Source organism: Anolis sagrei, chromosome 6 (assembly GCF_037176765.1).
Source record: "Anolis sagrei isolate rAnoSag1 chromosome 6, rAnoSag1.mat, whole genome shotgun sequence".
Taxonomy (NCBI): Eukaryota; Metazoa; Chordata; class Lepidosauria; order Squamata; family Dactyloidae; genus Anolis; species Anolis sagrei.
In genome coordinates, this window is record NC_090026.1 from 86,043,501 (window position 1) to 86,063,135 (window position 19,635).

At 37.2% G+C, this 19,635-nt stretch overlaps 1 protein-coding gene across 2 annotated transcripts in view; it reads right to left on the reverse strand.

Annotated features, from left to right (window-relative positions):
- Positions 1-19,635, reverse strand: part of LOC132778698 (ubiquitin-conjugating enzyme E2 E2) — a 142,511-nt gene that overhangs the window by 91,143 nt on the left and 31,733 nt on the right. Inside the window, exon 3 of one of the 2 annotated variants that reach the window (XM_060781934.2) lies at positions 18,490-18,540. The exons of the other annotated variant lie outside the window; for it this stretch is intronic. Within the exon in view, the coding sequence (XP_060637917.1) occupies positions 18,490-18,540 (51 nt within the window). The remainder of the gene's footprint in view (positions 1-18,489; positions 18,541-19,635) is intronic. 2 annotated transcript variants of the gene reach the window in all.

Consider the following 19,635-nt stretch of genomic DNA (forward strand, 5'->3'; position numbering starts at 1 on the left):
CAGATTTTGCTCATTATACCTGTATAATGCAATCATTTATATTTATTTTATACATAAAAGCATTGTTTCCTTTACAGCATTTAAGTTCAAATGTCTGCTAAAATTAAACATTAGTGGTTCTCATTAGGACAAGAAAAATGTAAGCTCTCTGTGTGCTCTATTTGAAACTCTAGCCCAGGGGTCCCCAAACTAAGGCCCGCGGGCCGTATGCGGCCCGCCGAGGGCATCTATCCGGCCCGCGCGGCCTGGGCTGGCCTCACGCAAAGCCCCTCGCTGCCTCGCGCCGCCCGTCGGCCCTGGCAAGCAATGGAAGCGGCGATGCAACTTCCCTGCCTCACGCTGCCCCTCGTGCAAGCCAGGCAAGGGAAGGGCATCGCGCGAGAACAGGCCACGAGTTGCAGCTTCCCTTGCCAGGACCGACGGGCAGCGAGAGGGCTGTATGGAAGGGCTCTGGAGAAGCGCCTTTCCAAACAAGCACACAGTTTGTCCTGTGGAGCGAGGGCAGCCTGGCTCGCCTCTTCCCGGGAGGAGAGTTGAAACGGAGGCCGGAGACCGAGGCCTGGCAGGCCCTCCTTCTCGAGCGCTGCTCTCCCCCCCCCCCCCCACCAGAAAGGCCGCCTCCCTTTCCCTCTCCCTTCCATCCCCTTTTGCAAAACACACTGGTTCCCCGTAGCAGAACCAGCCCAGGCTCCTGGGACATCGGAGGAAGAGAAAGGAAGGCAGGAAAGGCCCGTGGAGGAATTCTGAGGTGGGTTCTTGTCTTGGTTTTATCTGAGCCCCCACTGCCAAATATTCCAGTTCAAAGCAGATATGGTGGGATTTTCTGCCTTAATATTCAGGGATATAGGGATGTATGGAAGGGCACCCAGATCCACACATCTCTATATCCCAGAATACCAAGGGAGAAAATCCCACCACTATATCTGCTTTGAGCTGGGTTATCTGAGTCCACACTGCCATATATTCCAGTTCAAAGCAGATATGGTGGGATTTTCTGCCTTAATATTCAGGGATATAGTATGGAAGGGCACCCAGATCCACACAGCTCTATATCCCAGAATACCAAGGGAGAAAATCCCACCATATCTGCTTTGAACTGGGTTATCTGAGTCCACACTGCCATATATTCCAGTTCAAAGCAGATATGGTGGGATTTTCTGCCTTAATATTCAGGGATATAGTATGGAAGGGCACCCAGATCCACACATCTCTATATCCCAGAATACCAAGGGAGAAAATCCCACCACTATATCTGCTTTGAGCTGGGTTATCTGAGTCCACACTGCCATATATTCCAGTTCAAAGCAGATATGGTGGTATTTTGTGCCTTAATATTCTGGGTTATACAGCTGTGTGGAAGGGCACCCAGATCCACACATCTCTATATCCCAGAATACCAAGGGAGAAAATCCCACCACCATATCTGCTTTGAACTGGGTTATCTGAGTCCACACTGCCATATATTCCAGTTCAAAGCAGATATGGTGGGATTTTCTGCCTTAATATTCAGGGATATAGTATGGAAGGGCACCCAGATCCACACATCTCTATATCCCAGAATACCAAGGCAGAAAATCCCACCACCATATCTGCTTTGAACTGGGTTATCTGAGTCCACACTGCCATATATTCCAGTTCAAAGCAGATATGGTGGGATTTTCTGCCTTAATATTCAGGGATATAGTATGGAAGGGCACCCAGATCCACACATCTCTATATCCCAGAATACCAAGGGAGAAAATCCCACCACTATATCTGCTTTGAGCTGGGTTATCTGAGTCCACACTGCCATATATTCCAGTTCAAAGCAGATATGGTGGTATTTTGTGCCTTAATATTCTGGGTTATACAGCTGTGTGGAAGGGCACCCAGATCCACACATCTCTATATCCCAGAATACCAAGGGAGAAAATCCCACCACCATATCTGCTTTGAACTGGGTTATCTGAGTCCACACTGCCATATATTCCAGTTCAAAGCAGATATGGTGGGATTTTCTGCCTTAATATTCAGGGATATAGTATGGAAGGGCACCCAGATCCACACATCTCTATATCCCAGAATACCAAGGCAGAAAATCCCACCACCATATCTGCTTTGAACTGGGTTATCTGAGTCCACACTGCCATATATTCCAGTTCAAAGCAGATATGGTGGGATTTTCTGCCTTAATATTCAGGGATATAGTATGGAAGGGCACCCAGATCCACACATCTCTATATCCCAGAATACCAAGGCAGAAAATCCCACCACCATATCTGCTTTGAGCTGGGTTATCTGAGTCCACACTGCCATATATTCCAGTTCAAAGCAGATATGGTGGGATTTTCTGCCTTAATATTCAGGGATATAGTATGGAAGGGCACCCAGATCCACACATCTCTATATCCCAGAACACCAAGGGAGAAAATCCCACCACTATATCTGCTTTGAGCTGGGTTATCTGAGTCCACACTGCCATATATTCCAGTTCAAAGCAGATATGGTGGGATTTTCTGCCTTAATATTCAGGGATATAGTATGGAAGGGCACCCAGATCCACACATCTCTATATCCCAGAATACCAAGGGAGAAAATCCCACCACTATATCTGCTTTGAGCTGGGTTATCTGAGTCCACACTGCCATATATTCCAGTTCAAAGCAGATATGGTGGGATTTTCTGCCTTAATATTCAGGGATATAGTATGGAAGGGCACCCAGATCCACACATCTCTATATCCCAGAATACCAAGGCAGAAAATCCCACCACCATATCTGCTTTGAACTGGGTTATCTGAGTCCACACTGCCATATATTCCAGTTCAAAGCAGATATGGTGGGATTTTCTGCCTTAATATTCTGGGTTATACAGCTGTGTGGAAGGGCACCCAGATCCACACATTTCTATATCCCAGAATACCAAGGCAGAAAACCCCACCATATCTGCTTTGAACTGGGTTATCTGAGTCCACACTGCCATATATTCCAGTTCAAAGCAGATATGGTGGGATTTTGTGCCTTAATATTCTGGGTTATACAGCTGTGTGGAAGGGCACCCAGATCCACACATCTCTATATCCCAGAATACCAAGGGAGAAAATCCCACCACCATATCTGCTTTGAACTGGGTTATCTGAGTCCACACTGCCATATATTCCAGTTCAAAGCAGATATGGTGGGATTTTCTGCCTTAATATTCAGGGATATAGTATGGAAGGGCACCCAGATCCACACATCTCTATATCCCAGAATACCAAGGGAGAAAATCCCACCATATCTGCTTTGAACTGGGTTATCTGAGTCCACACTGCCATATATTCCAGTTCAAAGCAGATATGGTGGGATTTTCTGCCTTAATATTCTGGGTTATACAGCTGTGTGGAAGGGCACCCAGGACCACACATTTCTATATCCCAGAATACCAAGGCAGAAAATCCCACCACCATATCTGCTTTGAACTGGGTTATCTGAGTCCACACTGCCATATATTCCAGTTCAAAGCAGATATGGTGGGATTTTCTGCCTTAATATTCAGGCTTATACAGCTGTGTGGAAGGGCACCCAGGTCCACACATTTCTATATCCCAGAATACCAAGGCAGAAAATCCCACCACCATATCTGCTTTGAACTGGGTTATCTGAGTCCACACTGCCATATATTCCAGTTCAAAGCAGATATGGTGGTGGGGTTTTCTGCCTTAATATTCAGGGATATAGAGATGTATGGAAGGGCACCCAGATCCACACATTTCTATATCCCAGAATATCAAGGCAGAAAATCCCACCATATCAACTTTCAACTGGGTTATCTGAGGCAAGGGAGGCTACACTGCACTTCCTGTTCTCTCATGAAGTCCTCGACACCTGCATTGCTTGCCAGGCCTGACTGGCAGCATGAGGCAAGTGAGGGGATTGGGCCTTGCAAGCGGCGAGGGGCTTTGCGCGAGGCCAGGCTTTCATGATGGGCAGTGCGAGGTAGGTAACGATGGTCCGGCCCTCCAACGGTCTGAGGGACAGTAATCTGGCCCCCTGTTGAAAAAGTTTGGGGACCCCTGCTCTAGCCTATTGCTGAGAAATAACAAATGAATATAGATTGGACAGGAGCCAAGTTGTTATTACTAGGACAAATGCACTATCAATTGTGATAGAGCAAGCTTAGTAGCAACATTAAGAACAGGCCATAAAACAAACTGGTTCAAAATTGGAAAAGGAGTACAGCATGGATGTATACTCTCATCCTACCTATTCAATTGGATGCAGAACACATCATGCAATCTGCAGGGCTTGATTAATCCAAGGATGGAGTTAAAATTGCTGGAAGAAATATTAACAACCTTAGATGTGCAGATGATACCACTTTGATGGCTGAAAGCAAGGAGGAGCTAAGGAGCCTTATAACCAAGGTGAAAGAAGGAAGTGCAAAAGCTGGGTTGCAGTTAAACATAAAAAAAACAGATTATGGCAACCATACTGATTGATAACTGACAAATAGAAGAAGAAAATGTGGAGGCAGTGACAGACTTTGTATTTCTAGGCGCAAAGACTGCAGCAAGGAAATCAGAAGACGTTTACTTCTTGGGAAGAGGGCAATGACCAATCTCAATAAAATAGTGACGAGTAGAGGCATCATACTGGCAACGAAGATCCGCATAGTTAAGGCAATGGTTGTAACCTATGGATGTGAGAGCTGAACCATAAGGAAGGCTGATCGAAGGTAGACAGATGCTTTTGAATTGTGGTGTTGGAGGAAAATTCTGAGAGTGTCCTGGACCACAAGATCAAACTAGTCCATACTCCAGGAAATAATGCCCGGCCACTCACTGGAGGGAAAGATATGAGAGGCAAAGATGAAGTATTTTGGCCACATAATGAGAAGACAGGAAAACTTGGAGAAGATCATGATGCTGGGGAAATGGAAGGAAAAAGGAAGAGGGATGACCAAGGGCAAGATGGATAGATGGCAGCCTTGAAGTGACTTGCTTGACCTGGAAGGAGCTGGGAGTGGCAACGAATGACAGGGAGCTCTAGCGTGGGCTGGTCCATGAGGTCACAAATAGTCGGAAGCGACTGAACGAATACACAACAACAAGCTTAATAATAACAATTTAGCCTTTTTCTAGGATTATTGGGGCAAAATTCACCTTTCAAGTGCATACAAGAGAATTTAACAATCGGCAGAGAAGTAAAATTATATCACTTATCTTGAAGTTCAGAGCAATATATCAATTTTTATTAGCACATACTGGCCACGATCCAATAATATGTGTTTGCCAAACACTAGAGCCTCTGTGCAGCAGGTTTTTGGCACCTTAGAGCAGAACTTTCCAAACTATGTGTCGTGACACATTAGTGTGTCAGCTGCAGTGTGTAGGTGTGTCATGCAAACGTAATGGAAAACATCCAAATCTATGTGAAATAAGTAATAAATCATATGTTAAAAATATAAATGAAAAGTTTTCATGAGATACGTTATGTCACCATACATTTCATTATTACAATTTATATATGTTTGTATTTCCTATAAGGGGCTGGTTTACCTCTGGTTTCCTGGTAAAACTGAATGACTGTCGTGAAATGATGCATGTAACAGGTATCTCTGAAAATCAATATACTAGTGGTTTTATTCATCATGTGACAGGGAAGCTAATTCCACATAACAAATTAATCATACACTAGTATTATGTTATTTATGGGTTAGCTGTAATTATTTAGATCTTGCAAATGTCACATAATATTTACCATCTTCACATTTATTTAATTATCTTAAATTAAATTAACTGAATTCAACCTTGAAATAAGCTGTATAATTTATTAGTTTTATGTCAGAGGTATTATAAATGAAAGAACCTATTGAGGGGGCAAAATGAAATAATAGTAAGACAGATACTTAAGACACCATCATGGGAATAAGTAAAAATTTTCAGTTGGTACACACAAAATAAAAGATCAGCAGCATGCTAAATATAGTGACTAATGCATTAAAATAAACAATTCTTAAATCTAAGAAATTATCCTGCAGCATTATATTTTTGGAACGACAGGAGAAACCCTCTGAGGCATTAGCAGGTGCAACAACGCCACTACATCCCATTAAATTGAAATATTTTGGAAAGATGAAGCAACATGGTTCAATGTCAAAAACATAGCTATTACTTGCCTGACACCACACACAAAGCACTATTACTTGCCTGACACCACACGCAAATAAAGTGTCCATAGAGTAGTTTAAAAAATTAACACAACTTGCAATTTTGAAATATGAAAAGTAGTTAACTAGAGCGATCTCATTAATTCTAGGTATGTTCATTTCACTATCAAAGAAAATTAAGTGTCTGCAAGTCAGAATCTTTGTATTAAACAGTTTTCCAAAATAAATGGAATTTCTGATTCCATTTTTTCACTGTCAAAGACAGTTCCAGGCAGAACATAATTTAAAAAAAAAATTAAACATAGGCATAAAAACAATCAACCTGAGATCAATAGATGATGAACTTCTTGTTGTGTACCTTCAAATCATTTCTGATTTAAGGTGACCTTAAGGCAAACCTATTGCGGGGTTTTTTTTGTAAGATTTTTCACTGGGCATTTGCTTTTGCCAACCTCTGAGGATAACAGAGTGTGACTTGCTGATGATCATTCAGTAAGTTTAAATGTTTAAGTGGGGTCTCCGGTCACAGTCCAATACTCAAACCACTACATATGCTGGTTCTCTATCATGCATTTATTTCTACTTAATTTTCCTAAAACTTATTTGTAAAATGTCTGGTCAAACAGTGGGGCTCCAATATTGTACCACTGAGTGGCCATGAATCTCATCTCCCTTCAGAGGCACTTCCAAATTAGGGATTAATCCATAGAGATATCTTGAAATCCAAGCATCTCAAATTGGGAAATACACTTCTTTAGATATCCAAATCCAAATCACAGGATCGGTTGAAACAGAGAGCTAGTCTATGATGCTGTTGTAATAAAGGACTTGTGTTCCTCTTTTAAAAAGCTCCAGCTGCATCGTTTCAGACCGGCTCATGGTTCCAAATACTCTGGGGTTTGGAAGCCTCACAGAAAGTTCAATTGAGAAAATTAAAATGTACCTAAAGCATGTGTCACCACATTCAGCTCAGACATCTCCAGGAATGAACACAGCTGGCACAATTAACTGTGGAGTTGCAGTCTTGGCCATAAACAAAATTTGGGCATTTCCAGTCAGCAAATGTCCTAGGAATCAGATGGTTAGAATGCAAGAGCTGTTGGGTAGTTATTTCAGCCCAGGTCAGTCACTGGTTATCCAACAATATGAAAGGTGAAACAAGGGACTAGTCATCAGCTGATACAGAAGCTGTTAAGTATAATTAGTCAGCATTCCAGATACAAGAAACCAGTAAGGAGTATACAGAAGCATAGAAGTGTAGCCAGTCCAAGGTGAAGAAAACACAAATGCTGAAGAGTAAGAAATTTATAGAAAGCTGCCTTCAAAATACCAGATGCCTAATTAATCATTGCCTCATATGTAACAGCCACTGCAATTAAGATAATCTTTATCTTTTTATTGTTCAGAAAAAGGTGGTGTCATGTTTCCATCATCCTCAGTGTTTGCTACTTCCTGTTGGGGAGCAGGGCTCCCCACTGCCTCAGCCTCTACTTCCCGAGATTCATTATCCCTAAAGATCATTATCAACAGCAGATGTGCATTCCTGGACATCAGATTCCTCCCTGTCTCAATTCTCCAGAGGGTGAGTTATGACGGCATCCATGTTTAAGTGAATATAACACCATCAATACAAGTCAAAATCCTATTCCCTCAAATACAGCTCAAATCACCAGGAACACATGTGATAAGCACCTGGGGGGTATCTTTTCAGGACAGCTACTGAAATCATTTGAGTAGTTCAAGTAAATATTAGCAAAAGCCCAAAAATATTAGCAAAAGCTCAATTTAAATGTGTTGTTGGATAATGAAAAATGAACTTATCAAGGCAATTATTTGTTAAACCATTATCAAGGCAATTGTTTATTTAAACTGGGTGCTCAGCCACTAATGACCACTGTTAGCTTGCAAATACAGCTCAACTAGATTACATGTTAACATTCACATACAAGAGAAGTGAGTTAGTTTAAATCACACACAGGTAGGTGTAAGTTTTTCTTGTTTATCTGAATCTCAGTCAAAGATTGTGCCTGAAATACCAGTAGTTATTGTGGAATGAACTGACAATAAAGCAGTATCATAAGATACAGTTTTGTTTGAAACAGTATAATAAGATTCAAGTAAACTAGAATGCATCTACATTTCAAACTAGAAAATTAGACCTAGTTCTAAAATATGTCATAGATCTGAAAAATGTTAGTAATTGATTTTGAATGCTGGGGAAAGGCTGAATGGCTACCTGTCAGGTGTACTTTGATTGTGCTTTTCCTGCATGACAGGTGGTTGGACTAGATGGCTCAAATGGTCTCTTCCAACTCTATTATTCTATGATACTATGATTTCCACCCTTGGGTTAAACAATGATGACTTATCTTTCCTGAATGAGGTTTACCTACAGACCTTGATTCTTCTGTATATATGTGCTAGGATGTATTCCAACAAAATTCAAGAGATATTTATAGAATTCCAAGTTTTCCATCAATATATGGGTTTTTTTTAAATATTTTTTTAAATGTTAGTTAATTGCAGAGTTATTTTATGGGATGTGGCTTTTTCAGAAGAGTAAAATGCAACATTACATTTCCAAAGCATGTCACAAGCTTAACTGGCATCCTTGTATTTCAAGAAATCAACCATGGAGAATACTGGGGGAATACTATTTTTTGTACTTGTCTGTGTTGGCTACTATATACATATCTGGATGATATAATACAACTGGTGTCCTCACGAGCTAACACAGCCATTACAGTGGCAGTATCTCAACATCCAGAAAGTATTGGCGTTGAGGGAGGTCCAGAATATCATAGGATTAATTTCTGGATTGTAATATTATGTTACATAAATCACTTTTGTACAGAGCAGCTGAGACAATTAGAAGCATTTATTAACTTACTGCTTTATCCTGAAAAGGTGAACAGTGGGTACAGAGGTTTGCTGTCATGAAAACTGTCACACTTTTGATAGCCAGGCATGCTTGAATTTTATGCATTAGATTATTGCACTAATCTGCACTTGGATGTTGCTTTTGCTGTGGTAAATTTTGTGTGGGGATGTGTGTGAGAGAGCCAACTTATCTGTTTTCAACAAATCCAATTCAAGATCCAGTTTCTTGCAGTATAATGCAAGATGTGAACTGCATTATGTGTATACAGCTTCTGATAACAATGGGACTAAAGACATGTGGGAATTAATCAGATATGAAGCAGCTTTAAGGTTCAAAGTAACTGAACTAATAATAGTAATATTATGTAAGTTTGATGACAGCCTTCATCTGGGAGAAGAAAAGACCATGCAGATTGGTATGAAAGAAATTTTTCAGTGAAAATTGAAACTGTAGTTTATCAGTTTGACATTCTATTCATACAAAGGATAATTATAATTCAGATACATTAGTCAAATACTAACCAGTGCTTGGCAATGTATACATTTACTTGCTATATGCATAAATAATGTGTACATTTCTACATATAAACATGCTTATGAGTCATGTACATTTCTATAGCCTATTTGATCATCACAAAAGCAGATACTTTCCTCCTTTGTTAACAGCAACCAACCGAAATGCCCTTTCACATGGTACAGCATATGCTGCTTTCTTCTTTTAGACAGAAAGGATGCTGCATGGTAATGAATCAAACAAACATCCTCTTGGGACTCCTGTTGCAGCTAGACCCCTCTAGCACATAATGCTGTTGAGGTCATATGGTGTGCTATTCAATTAATAAGTTAATTAAGGAAAGCTATGCTTTAAAAACTACACACACAGTCACCACACACACCAGGAACTGCCAACATAGAAAGGGCTAAATAAAACCAGCAAGCCTAATCAAGACTATGTTAACCATTTTTGCATCAAGATGCTTTCTCCTTCGAATAGATAACCAACCTAATGAAACACAATTCCTTGAAGAAATAGCACAGAATAATCCAGATAAAAATTGGTAAAATACAAATATAATCATTTGAAAAGTTTTCTGTACACATGCTACACAACAGATCAACTTAGTTATATAGAGTCACAGATAATCACAGATTGCTTGTCACATGGAGACTCAGGATTTAAAGTTATATGACAGCTCCATTCCATTTCACTGTAAACCGATACAACTGGAAGACAACACAGACTGTTTTCTTTTCCTCCCCCTGGAATTTTCATCTTGCCACATAATCATGAATAATGCTGAGGGCACCTGATTTATGGCTATAATTACTTTAAAAAGTCAAGGAGAGATACACAGGGTTGGGGATGGAGGTTCAGCTTGATGTACTGTAGAAATGGTGAGGAAACTGCTCAAAGGAAAAAAGAAAGAAAAGCACACATGCTTTTATGTTCAAATAAATAATTTTTGCTAGACTGTAGCTATTATTGAACAAATATTGTGTTTTGTGTTTTTTTAAATGAAAACATATAAAACACTAGAAACATGCCAGAAATTCAAAATGTAATTTGTGGAAATTTTCCACCACAGATCTGTTGTAATAGCCCACTATTATGAATTCTACATTATTATTGTTCTTAAAATACTGAAGATAGAGTTATACTTTTAATATCTATTTGTATAGCATTAAGAATTAAACCATAACAAATTCATAAAAATACTATAGGCCTACCTAGAATTCAAAGACATGGCTATGTTAGGCTGGATTAGTATGATGAGGGTATGTAGCACCTATGATTACCTACTTTCTGTTGTAGTACTATTCTAGTACTGGGTTGTGTAAACAGGGTAACTTGTGATGCATTTATACTCTCCAGTTTTCATTTAAACCTATTTTATTTAGTGTTCCAAAGTAACAAACTGGACTTAAATTGAGAGGATGTGCAAAATACACAAACATGACAGTCTTCCCTTCCTCCTCACCTTTTTTTGTTATAGTTATAGCACGATCAATGTACATAACTTTGTACAAAAATAAAACAATAATTAAGAAAGCCTGCTGAAGGTATATAATTCAAACATATCTGTATTGTCGAAGGCTGTATTGTCGAAGGCTCAAACATATCTGTTTGGGCTGTTCTCTATAGAAACTTAGCAAATATTTAGCTCAGTATCTAACTGTAAGGCAGGCCTCACTTTAGAAAAAAATACACCAGTCCTCAAAATAATACACATTTTTCCATAAACTTAACACTTATATATTTATTTATTTATTGTGTCAGTATCAACCAGACAATTGTATTACATTTTTAACAATTTGTTTTAACAAACAGACAAAACACAAAGTTTGCAAGTTTGGTAGTTGATTAAATGTCCTTTGACCAGTAGCTGGCCACTTGGAGTGCCTCTGGTGTTGCTGCAAGGAGGTCCTCCATTGTGCATGTAACTTAACACTTAGATGCATACATTTGTGGCTCCCACCCCCATGAATCTTAATTGGGTCATGCAACTGAGGCTGAATTTTCCATCAGCTTTGGGAAATTTGAACTTTTCTAGCTGAAATTCAGAATATAAGTAATTATAACTCAAAATACAAATTAATTATCACTGCAATTTTCAATAAACCGTAAACTACATTACATACCATGTATAAGTCAACCTCTGAATAAGTCAGGGGACTGTTTTGGAGCCAAAATCATGGATTTTGATATAACCCATAGATATGTTGAGGGTAATTCTGCAAATAAGAGAAAGCGGCTATGACGTCTCAAGGAGCCAACCACCCTTGACCACCACCATTGTCCTGGCCAGACATTCAAAAAGTCAAAGGTATGTCATAATGGAGAGAACAAAGTAGTTCAGTATTAGTTTCCAAGAGACTCTACAACCTCTGAGGGTTCCTGCCATATATGTGAGCGAAACATTAGGAGAGAATGCTTCTGGAACATGGCCATACAGCCCAAAAAATGCACAGCAACCCAGTGGTTCAGTATTTCTTTTAGGTTCTGGGATGGATGAAGTTCATCACTCTACTCACAGAAAGGATGGCATTTTTTTAAACCAAAAGCAAATGTATAATACCAACAAATGGGATGACCCAGCTTTTTTGGGTTGATTTTTTACTAAAATTTTAGACTTATATATGACTGTGTAGGGTATACATTTTTTTCCTTCTTCCTTTCCATGTGAGCTTTATTCCCATACTGAAGAATAGAGTAGTGGTCTCTGTAGCCTTACAAAATCTTGCCCTAATTCATAGAAAAAAAAACAAATTTAGCATACAGAAGGGTATATCTTAAAGATTAAGATTAATATCTTAAAGATCAATGGCACTAAACCAGGCCCGGGGGGGAGGGGGCAGGGGTTTAACATGTGGCTACGCAGGACTCTTGGGAGAGCTCTGGCCAGCTGTGTGTGAGTGGGAGGGCTGGGGCCGCAGGCAAGAGACCAAAGGGCAGCATTCTTCCATTTTCATTCAGAATATAAAATTTAATTTTTTCAAGAGGTAAATATCAAGAGATTAAGAAGTAAGACTACATATTAACCATTCATCTTCAAGAGCTACAATCATAGTACCTATTACAGGTACCACAGGCCATTTAAGAGCACTTCTGTAGAAAGAAATATTTTGTTGAACACTTAGTGACACCTGTTTCTCCACTTATCCCTATTACATTTTTATGAAGGCTACATCAAGAAACTTTGGAAAAAAATTGGATGTTTTATAACAGCTTTTTGATGGTATAAAATACAAAATGATGCACAGCTTCCATTAAATTAGCACAGAGTGGCTTTTTGTCAAGCAATGAGCAAATATTACAATGCCTACTCAATCCAATTCCATATTTCTAAAATAAAAATGAACTCAAGCACTCTACTGAAATATGTAAAAAGAAGGTATGAACAAAGATGTGGTAAACTAACTGTCAAAGAAGTTAAAAACAAAGTTAATTTTATATAGATAGCTTAATTAAGAAATTTTGGCATATGCTTTGATATAATTCAAAGCTGCAGTTAATTAGATGCCTGAATAAGCTTGCAAAACCACAAATGTTTAATTAAAATAAATACGAATTATTTCACATAGAAGGACACACAAGGAAAAAGACTTGTCTCTCATTTCTTTCATACTGTTAGCACTCTTTAAAATCCCCATGTCATCTGGATAAACTATTCATAATTAGAATGCATTATTAATAAAAGTATGTATAATCCAGAATACAATAATGATTTAGGCATGTTGAAGTTGTAGAAATCTACATATGGACTTTAAAACTCAGACATTGCACAATGATCTGCTATATAATGAAACAAGGACAACTCAATCTAAACATTTAGCAACACCACAGTAAATCTAGAAATTAGGCAAAGATATAGTTTTCTTAATAGGATACCTTTTAAATCCTTATGGACAGTATGTAATGAAGCTTTTTCATAAAAAAAGAGCTGAGTTACAAAAAAAAGTATTAAAAATTAGACATGTATAAGACTAGTCTTCCTTTTTAACCCTTCTGAACAGCTGCATAAGTGACTTTTCCTAGAAGAAAATGGATGCAACTTGTTCTAAGGCCTTAACCTCTGAATATAAGATAAAGCCATCTGAATGTACCTCTTATTCCCATGCCTTATCTATTACATCACCTAAATTTATCTCCAGATGACCACTCAATCTACTCAATTTATAAAATGGATTGTGCTTCACCAAGGATGAAGGCTCGTCCAGATCGCAAAGGAAGTTATTACTACCAGTGGAAAAACAGATTTTTCTGTATTTCTGCTACTGCCATTGGTTGCCAAGAAATCTTTATCTGCACTGTCCTTCCTTTAAAGCCACCTTGAACTACCTTAAGGAAACATCTTAAGGAGACCTATGACCCTAACACAGTTGCGCAATTTTTCTGTAGGATCTACCATCTTTGCTTGATGAAAATGCTAGGATGGGATATTTTGCATTTTTTATTGGCTAAATAAAGTCATCATTACAATGTGTATTTTAGACTGTATATTTTTCTTTTTAGAATATTAGAAAGGGTTTCAGTTAACTGAAGGATAAAGTTATTTGCAGTTCTCAGGTTCAAAGACTTTTCCCCCTTTTCAATTTCTACCCAAAAGTCCTGTCCTATCTTAAGTATTCCACAGCTGCCAAGCTAAATAATGTCATGAGTGAATATTATTTCCCATGAAAACACCAGTGATAGGGATTTGGACTCAATTTAGCTTTATTATGAAATACTCAGATAGAACTGCACACATTAGCTTACACTATTCTAATAAAGATATAACCAAGTACATTTTTAAAAAAGGAAGAACAGAATCCACTAGACAACAAAACAAGTCCACTATTTCAGCAGTATAGAGCATGAGTATCAGTGCTGCATGTCATGAGAACAAAATGATATTTGGGATATTACCCCAAAAGCTTTCGGAGAAACTCAGAAGGAGCAACATCATAAAAATAATAGCAGAGATACTTGAAAGTTAATTCATTACAATTATTTCTTAATTATTTGTCTTTAGATAGTGATTTCTAAACATTTTCATCAACAGAAAATGTTTTAAAATTCTGGTGAGGAATTTCTATTGTTTATTTATTGAATTTAGATTAGCAGTGTCTGTTTGCTCAGAAGATTATTTATGTCTTGTTTTTAATAATGGAAGAATTATAAAAGACTTCTGATGCCACTTTATATCAAAGCAGCTTTACAACTAAGTGGAAATGAAAACAAGCCACTCTTCAGCTATTATCATTCTTCAGGCTTGACAAAACATTCTAAGTTAAAATATAACTAAAACCATCATAATGTATGCCTTGTTCTTTGGGGAAAAAAAATAAGAAACAACTTTTAGAAACTATTTCAAAACATATTAATTCACTGCAGGAAAGTAAGTAAAATGAGAACATAGAATATAAAGAATTGACAAATGTGGTAGCCATTGGCTATTTTGACAAAAAAATGCAAATGCAATTGGTCTATTTCCATATGAAATTATTTTTCCATACACAAGGAAAGTAATATTATTGTAAATATGCTTATGATCCAAGAGTCATGCAAACATGTGTTTCTTCCACAACAACCAAACATATTAATTTTGAATTTTCAAATAAAGAAATATCACATGTCAAATTGAGAGAAACTGACACTATGGAAATTAACAGAAACACATGATAGAATACTTTGTTCACATTTACATAGAATCTTACAATCGGCATAGCATTGTGTTAGCAGGGTTTGAAGATATTCAGCATTATTCTGAAATAAGTAAAGTCACACATATTATGTTGTGATAACACACTAATTTCTGCAGTATATTAAACTTCTGTAGTTAACGAGCATGTAGCACTTTGAAAACAAAATGCCTGGTAGTATAATGTCAAAATCAAACATACCCAACCAACCAATGAACTAACCCAAATGAAATGTAAACAGTTTTTTGTGCATTTTCCCACTACTTTCATATGCTCTATATGTACAGGTTTTCTATATCTGAATGGCATTCCCTTATACACCTATGACTACATTACTATTTCTAAAGCTCCTGTTACTGACAATAGCACACACAAATAGTGGTCTGAATTCTTAGAAGTGATTCTGAAAAAAGTTTATGCTAAAAAGCCAAATATGTTTACTGTGATTTTCATTCTCTCTTTTAAAAATATGGTGGAGGAATTGTCATTAATCCAGACTTTACAGCCAATAGCTCCTAGTATTGGAAATATATACATTGATGATTTAAAAGGGATATTATGGTGCCATTATTGGTTTTTCGGAATGTATAATAATGAGAGAGAAAACTGTAAGGTGACAGAAGTACAGTATTTGATCATCTCTTCCATAAACTAAGAAAGCTAAGTAAAAAAAAACAGAAGGAATCAAGCTCTGATGAAAATGAGTGAAGTGTTCATGGATGCACAACTTGATGTCTTAAAAAAACACACCAGGAGACAGCTTAGAAAGTGAAAGGGCACTTTTGAAGTAGAGAAGCCAGGATCTGATCATTCATTTTTGTTCTTTATTGAGGGCTTGCCAACATTGGGGGCGGGCTCAGCTATATAAATTAAAATAATATACTAGCAGCCTTCATGAGTATCATGCTTACTTTAGTGGTCTAGTCTAGTTTCTGAATCATCTTCCTATAGGTAATTGCCTTTATTTATTTTGCACCAAAAACCCAAGAATTAGGAAGAAGAAGAAGAAAAAGGCCACACACAGAGCTTCTGTATTGTCTAGTTCTAAGAGTGTAAAGGAAGAAGTGGAGCCACAGATGCAAGTTATTTTTTTCACCTCCGTTTTTAAAAACTCAGAGTGCGGGCTCATTTTCTCAGACCAAGAGGATGACTGTAGTTCACTCAATTAGCTATGGCTCTTAAAGAAACAACGTGATCAGAGAAACTAGACAAGCTAGCCCTATCCATCATAATAATTTTCAAAGCCGCATTTTAGCCAGCAATTTGTGTAGAGATTTCTAACTGAAGGAACTGAAGCCAATGTTTAGTAACATCTTCTAGAATTCTATTGTTCCTGTAATGATGACTCAGGCTGCTTCCACACTGCCCCTATATCCCACGATCTGATCCCCGATTTACTGTTTATCCGAGATGATCTGGCAGCATAGGTTCATATAATCCAGTTCAAAGCAGATAATCTGGGATCAGATCCTGGGATAGGGGTGTCATAGATAAGTCGAGACTCATTCCATGGAGAGGGAAAAGCACCAATGCTGTCTCTTCCACTGCCATTACCCTGCTCAGGTATTTAAACAAGTCAGAAGAGGTGCTATGGTGGAAAGAATCGAGAGGGTTGATACTTCTTTTAGGTTCTCCTGGAATGGACTAAGCTTTCATCTTCTGCCATTCTACTCTGAGAAAGGGATGGTTCCTTTTTTTGTTAGGAGTTGAGATACAGTATTCATATTGTCCCATATTAAGTCAACCCAGATTTTTTTTTTGTTTTTTTTTTTTTTTGCTAAAATTTCTAGAATTCTACATGGGTATATAGAGTAAATATCAATTAGCCTAGCCATGCATTTGCTGTAAAAGTAACACTGTCCACAAACGTAAATTACATGATGCACAATTCTCTGTCTTTATAAAGGACTCACATTCCAAAATGTATGCATTTTTTATAAAAAGGGAAAAACTTTCCAATCCTCAAATAGGGGACCACCCTATTAGTTAATAAACTAATAAGGACACCTAGCATATCAAAAAATAGAATCTTGATGAGATTTTTTTTACCCTGGCTATACGAAGGGTGTCCATGTAGTTTTACAGAAATGACTTGTATTTTTAGCAACACTTTAAAAAAAACTTCAAGATTTAAAGCAAGTGGTTAGGCAAAATAACAGATTCAGCAGACACATAAGAAACAAATTAGTGAGGCTAACACTGTCATACCACTCCAATAAGTGTATTCAATCATAATTCAATCTAATAAGAAAGGATAGACTTTTTGCAGGGTACACAGTCCTTCAGAAACATATAGCAAAATCCTTAATTCAGAAAACCCCACCCTGATTTAAAATATTTTAAAATTACAGTTTCTGTAGAAGTTCAGTAAAATAATCCACTAACAGGCATTCCACTAACAGGCGTTTGTCATAAACACCTCAGTGAAGATCCGCTATATAAACTCCTTTGATACATATTTGCAAAGGCCTGAATTACTAAATATAATAAAATAGTACTATAATGAATATATTTTATCTTGAAACAATCTCTATTACAATTGCTTCAAAAAGCAGAAATGTAATATTGTATCTAATGTACTGTTCAAACAAAAAATAAGCCATCTCTAACACAGGCAAAATGCAAAAATATTCATCAGCTTAATCACAAGATTATACAAGCAAACAAAAACTATCTGGTGATCTAAATTTGATAACAATCCTCAGTTTGAACATAGCTTTATCTCCCAAGATTAGAGATATTATAAACTTAATTTCAGGAAACAATGACATACAACTGTGGTCAAATTACAAGACTGAAATTATGTGGACAAATAAAGTTTGGGGCAGATCATCATTCCGGTATGATTTAATACTAATCGAAATTCAACACAACAGACTTGAAATGTTCATATTATTTCATAAAAGAGATAAATGCAAATGGCAAAATACCATCTTTTAAAAATTAAACATTTTAGACAATGAATTCATTATGCTTCCAAAAGAACAAAAAATGACAACCCAAACATATGCGATGTTATATTTAGTTGAAAACAATTATTTGCATAACATCAACAAAACATATCTGCATGGAGTCTCAACAAAACATGATAAACAAAAAAGTATTGATCTGGGCTAATTTCATAGTTGTATTTTAAATTTATCGCAATTTCCCCCAAATTAAATTATCAAAAACATTACCCACCTGAAAAACAATGAATAGTTCCAACAGCTATTTAAGCCAATGCACTAACAAATGGTACTAAAGAAAAGATTTACCTCACAAAACTCAAATAAATAAAATCCATTAAAAACTCACCTACAGTTTGGAGGAGGGTCTAATGTAATTTCTGCAAGTTCTTTCTGAATTCTTGAGGGAAAAGAAACAGAAGTTAAAACAACAAACTTATTAAAAGGTTTCCTTCCCATTTTATAAAAGACAGTTAATTCCAACAAATAACAAGCAATTTTACATCTATAAAGGAAATATTATGAGACAAAAGATTAATATTACTCTGTGAGCCTTAATGGCTATGATCCTGTTGCAGTTCTCATTTTGTAAAACACTAACACAGAATCAAAATTAAATTTAAAACTCTGCTAAGTTCAAAAAGCCATCTGTCCATATGGCATGATAGTATATCAAACCATAAATGTCAACAGTTCAAACACACTCTTTAGCTTTGGTTCCCATCATATTTAAGAAGTCAGTTACTTTGGGAAACATCAGACAGTTACAGAAAAAAAAATCTATAGTGGTGTATTGCAGGAGCAGATATACCTGAATTAAATTGAACTGGAACCAAAAGGAAGTTAGCAATCTGATACCTATTTCTGACATATCAATGAGTACATTTATTTAACTTTAAACTGTAATTTAAACATTTTACAGCAAAATAATAAAACCAAGAAGTTAACCAATTAAAGTGCATGAAACAGGTTGGTCCAATTAATGTGACACAAAAAGCCAAGGATCTTTAGGAATCTGGCTTTGCATGGATGAATAATATGCTGTTCACGCCACCCTCTTGCTGTCACTTATACCAGAAGCAGTTAACCAAACTATGCTATCCTCCTACTGTCAATATTATTCTCATAGAATTGAAACCTAGAAACATCTGAAGCTATGGGCTTGTTTCCCTGCAAAATGAACTGAAGAAGGCAAGCAAACAAAGAAACAAACAAGCAAAACCCTAATGCTGGCTGGTTGAGAGAGAAAGACACAGGAATGCCAGTTAAGCTTTACTGTATTTTGTATGCATATAGTATTGGTATACAACCCAATTAACTTAAATTATGTTTTAAATTTTAAGAAATGCCTTCTCATTCCTTTCAATGATATTTGCAGTCCAATATTATACATGTTGATTCACAGTTCTTTTTCCCAAGTGCTAATCAACTGATCTTGTAAAGTCCCAAGACTTCTGGACCCCTCCTGAAGTGCTCGCCAGGAGTACCACTTCTT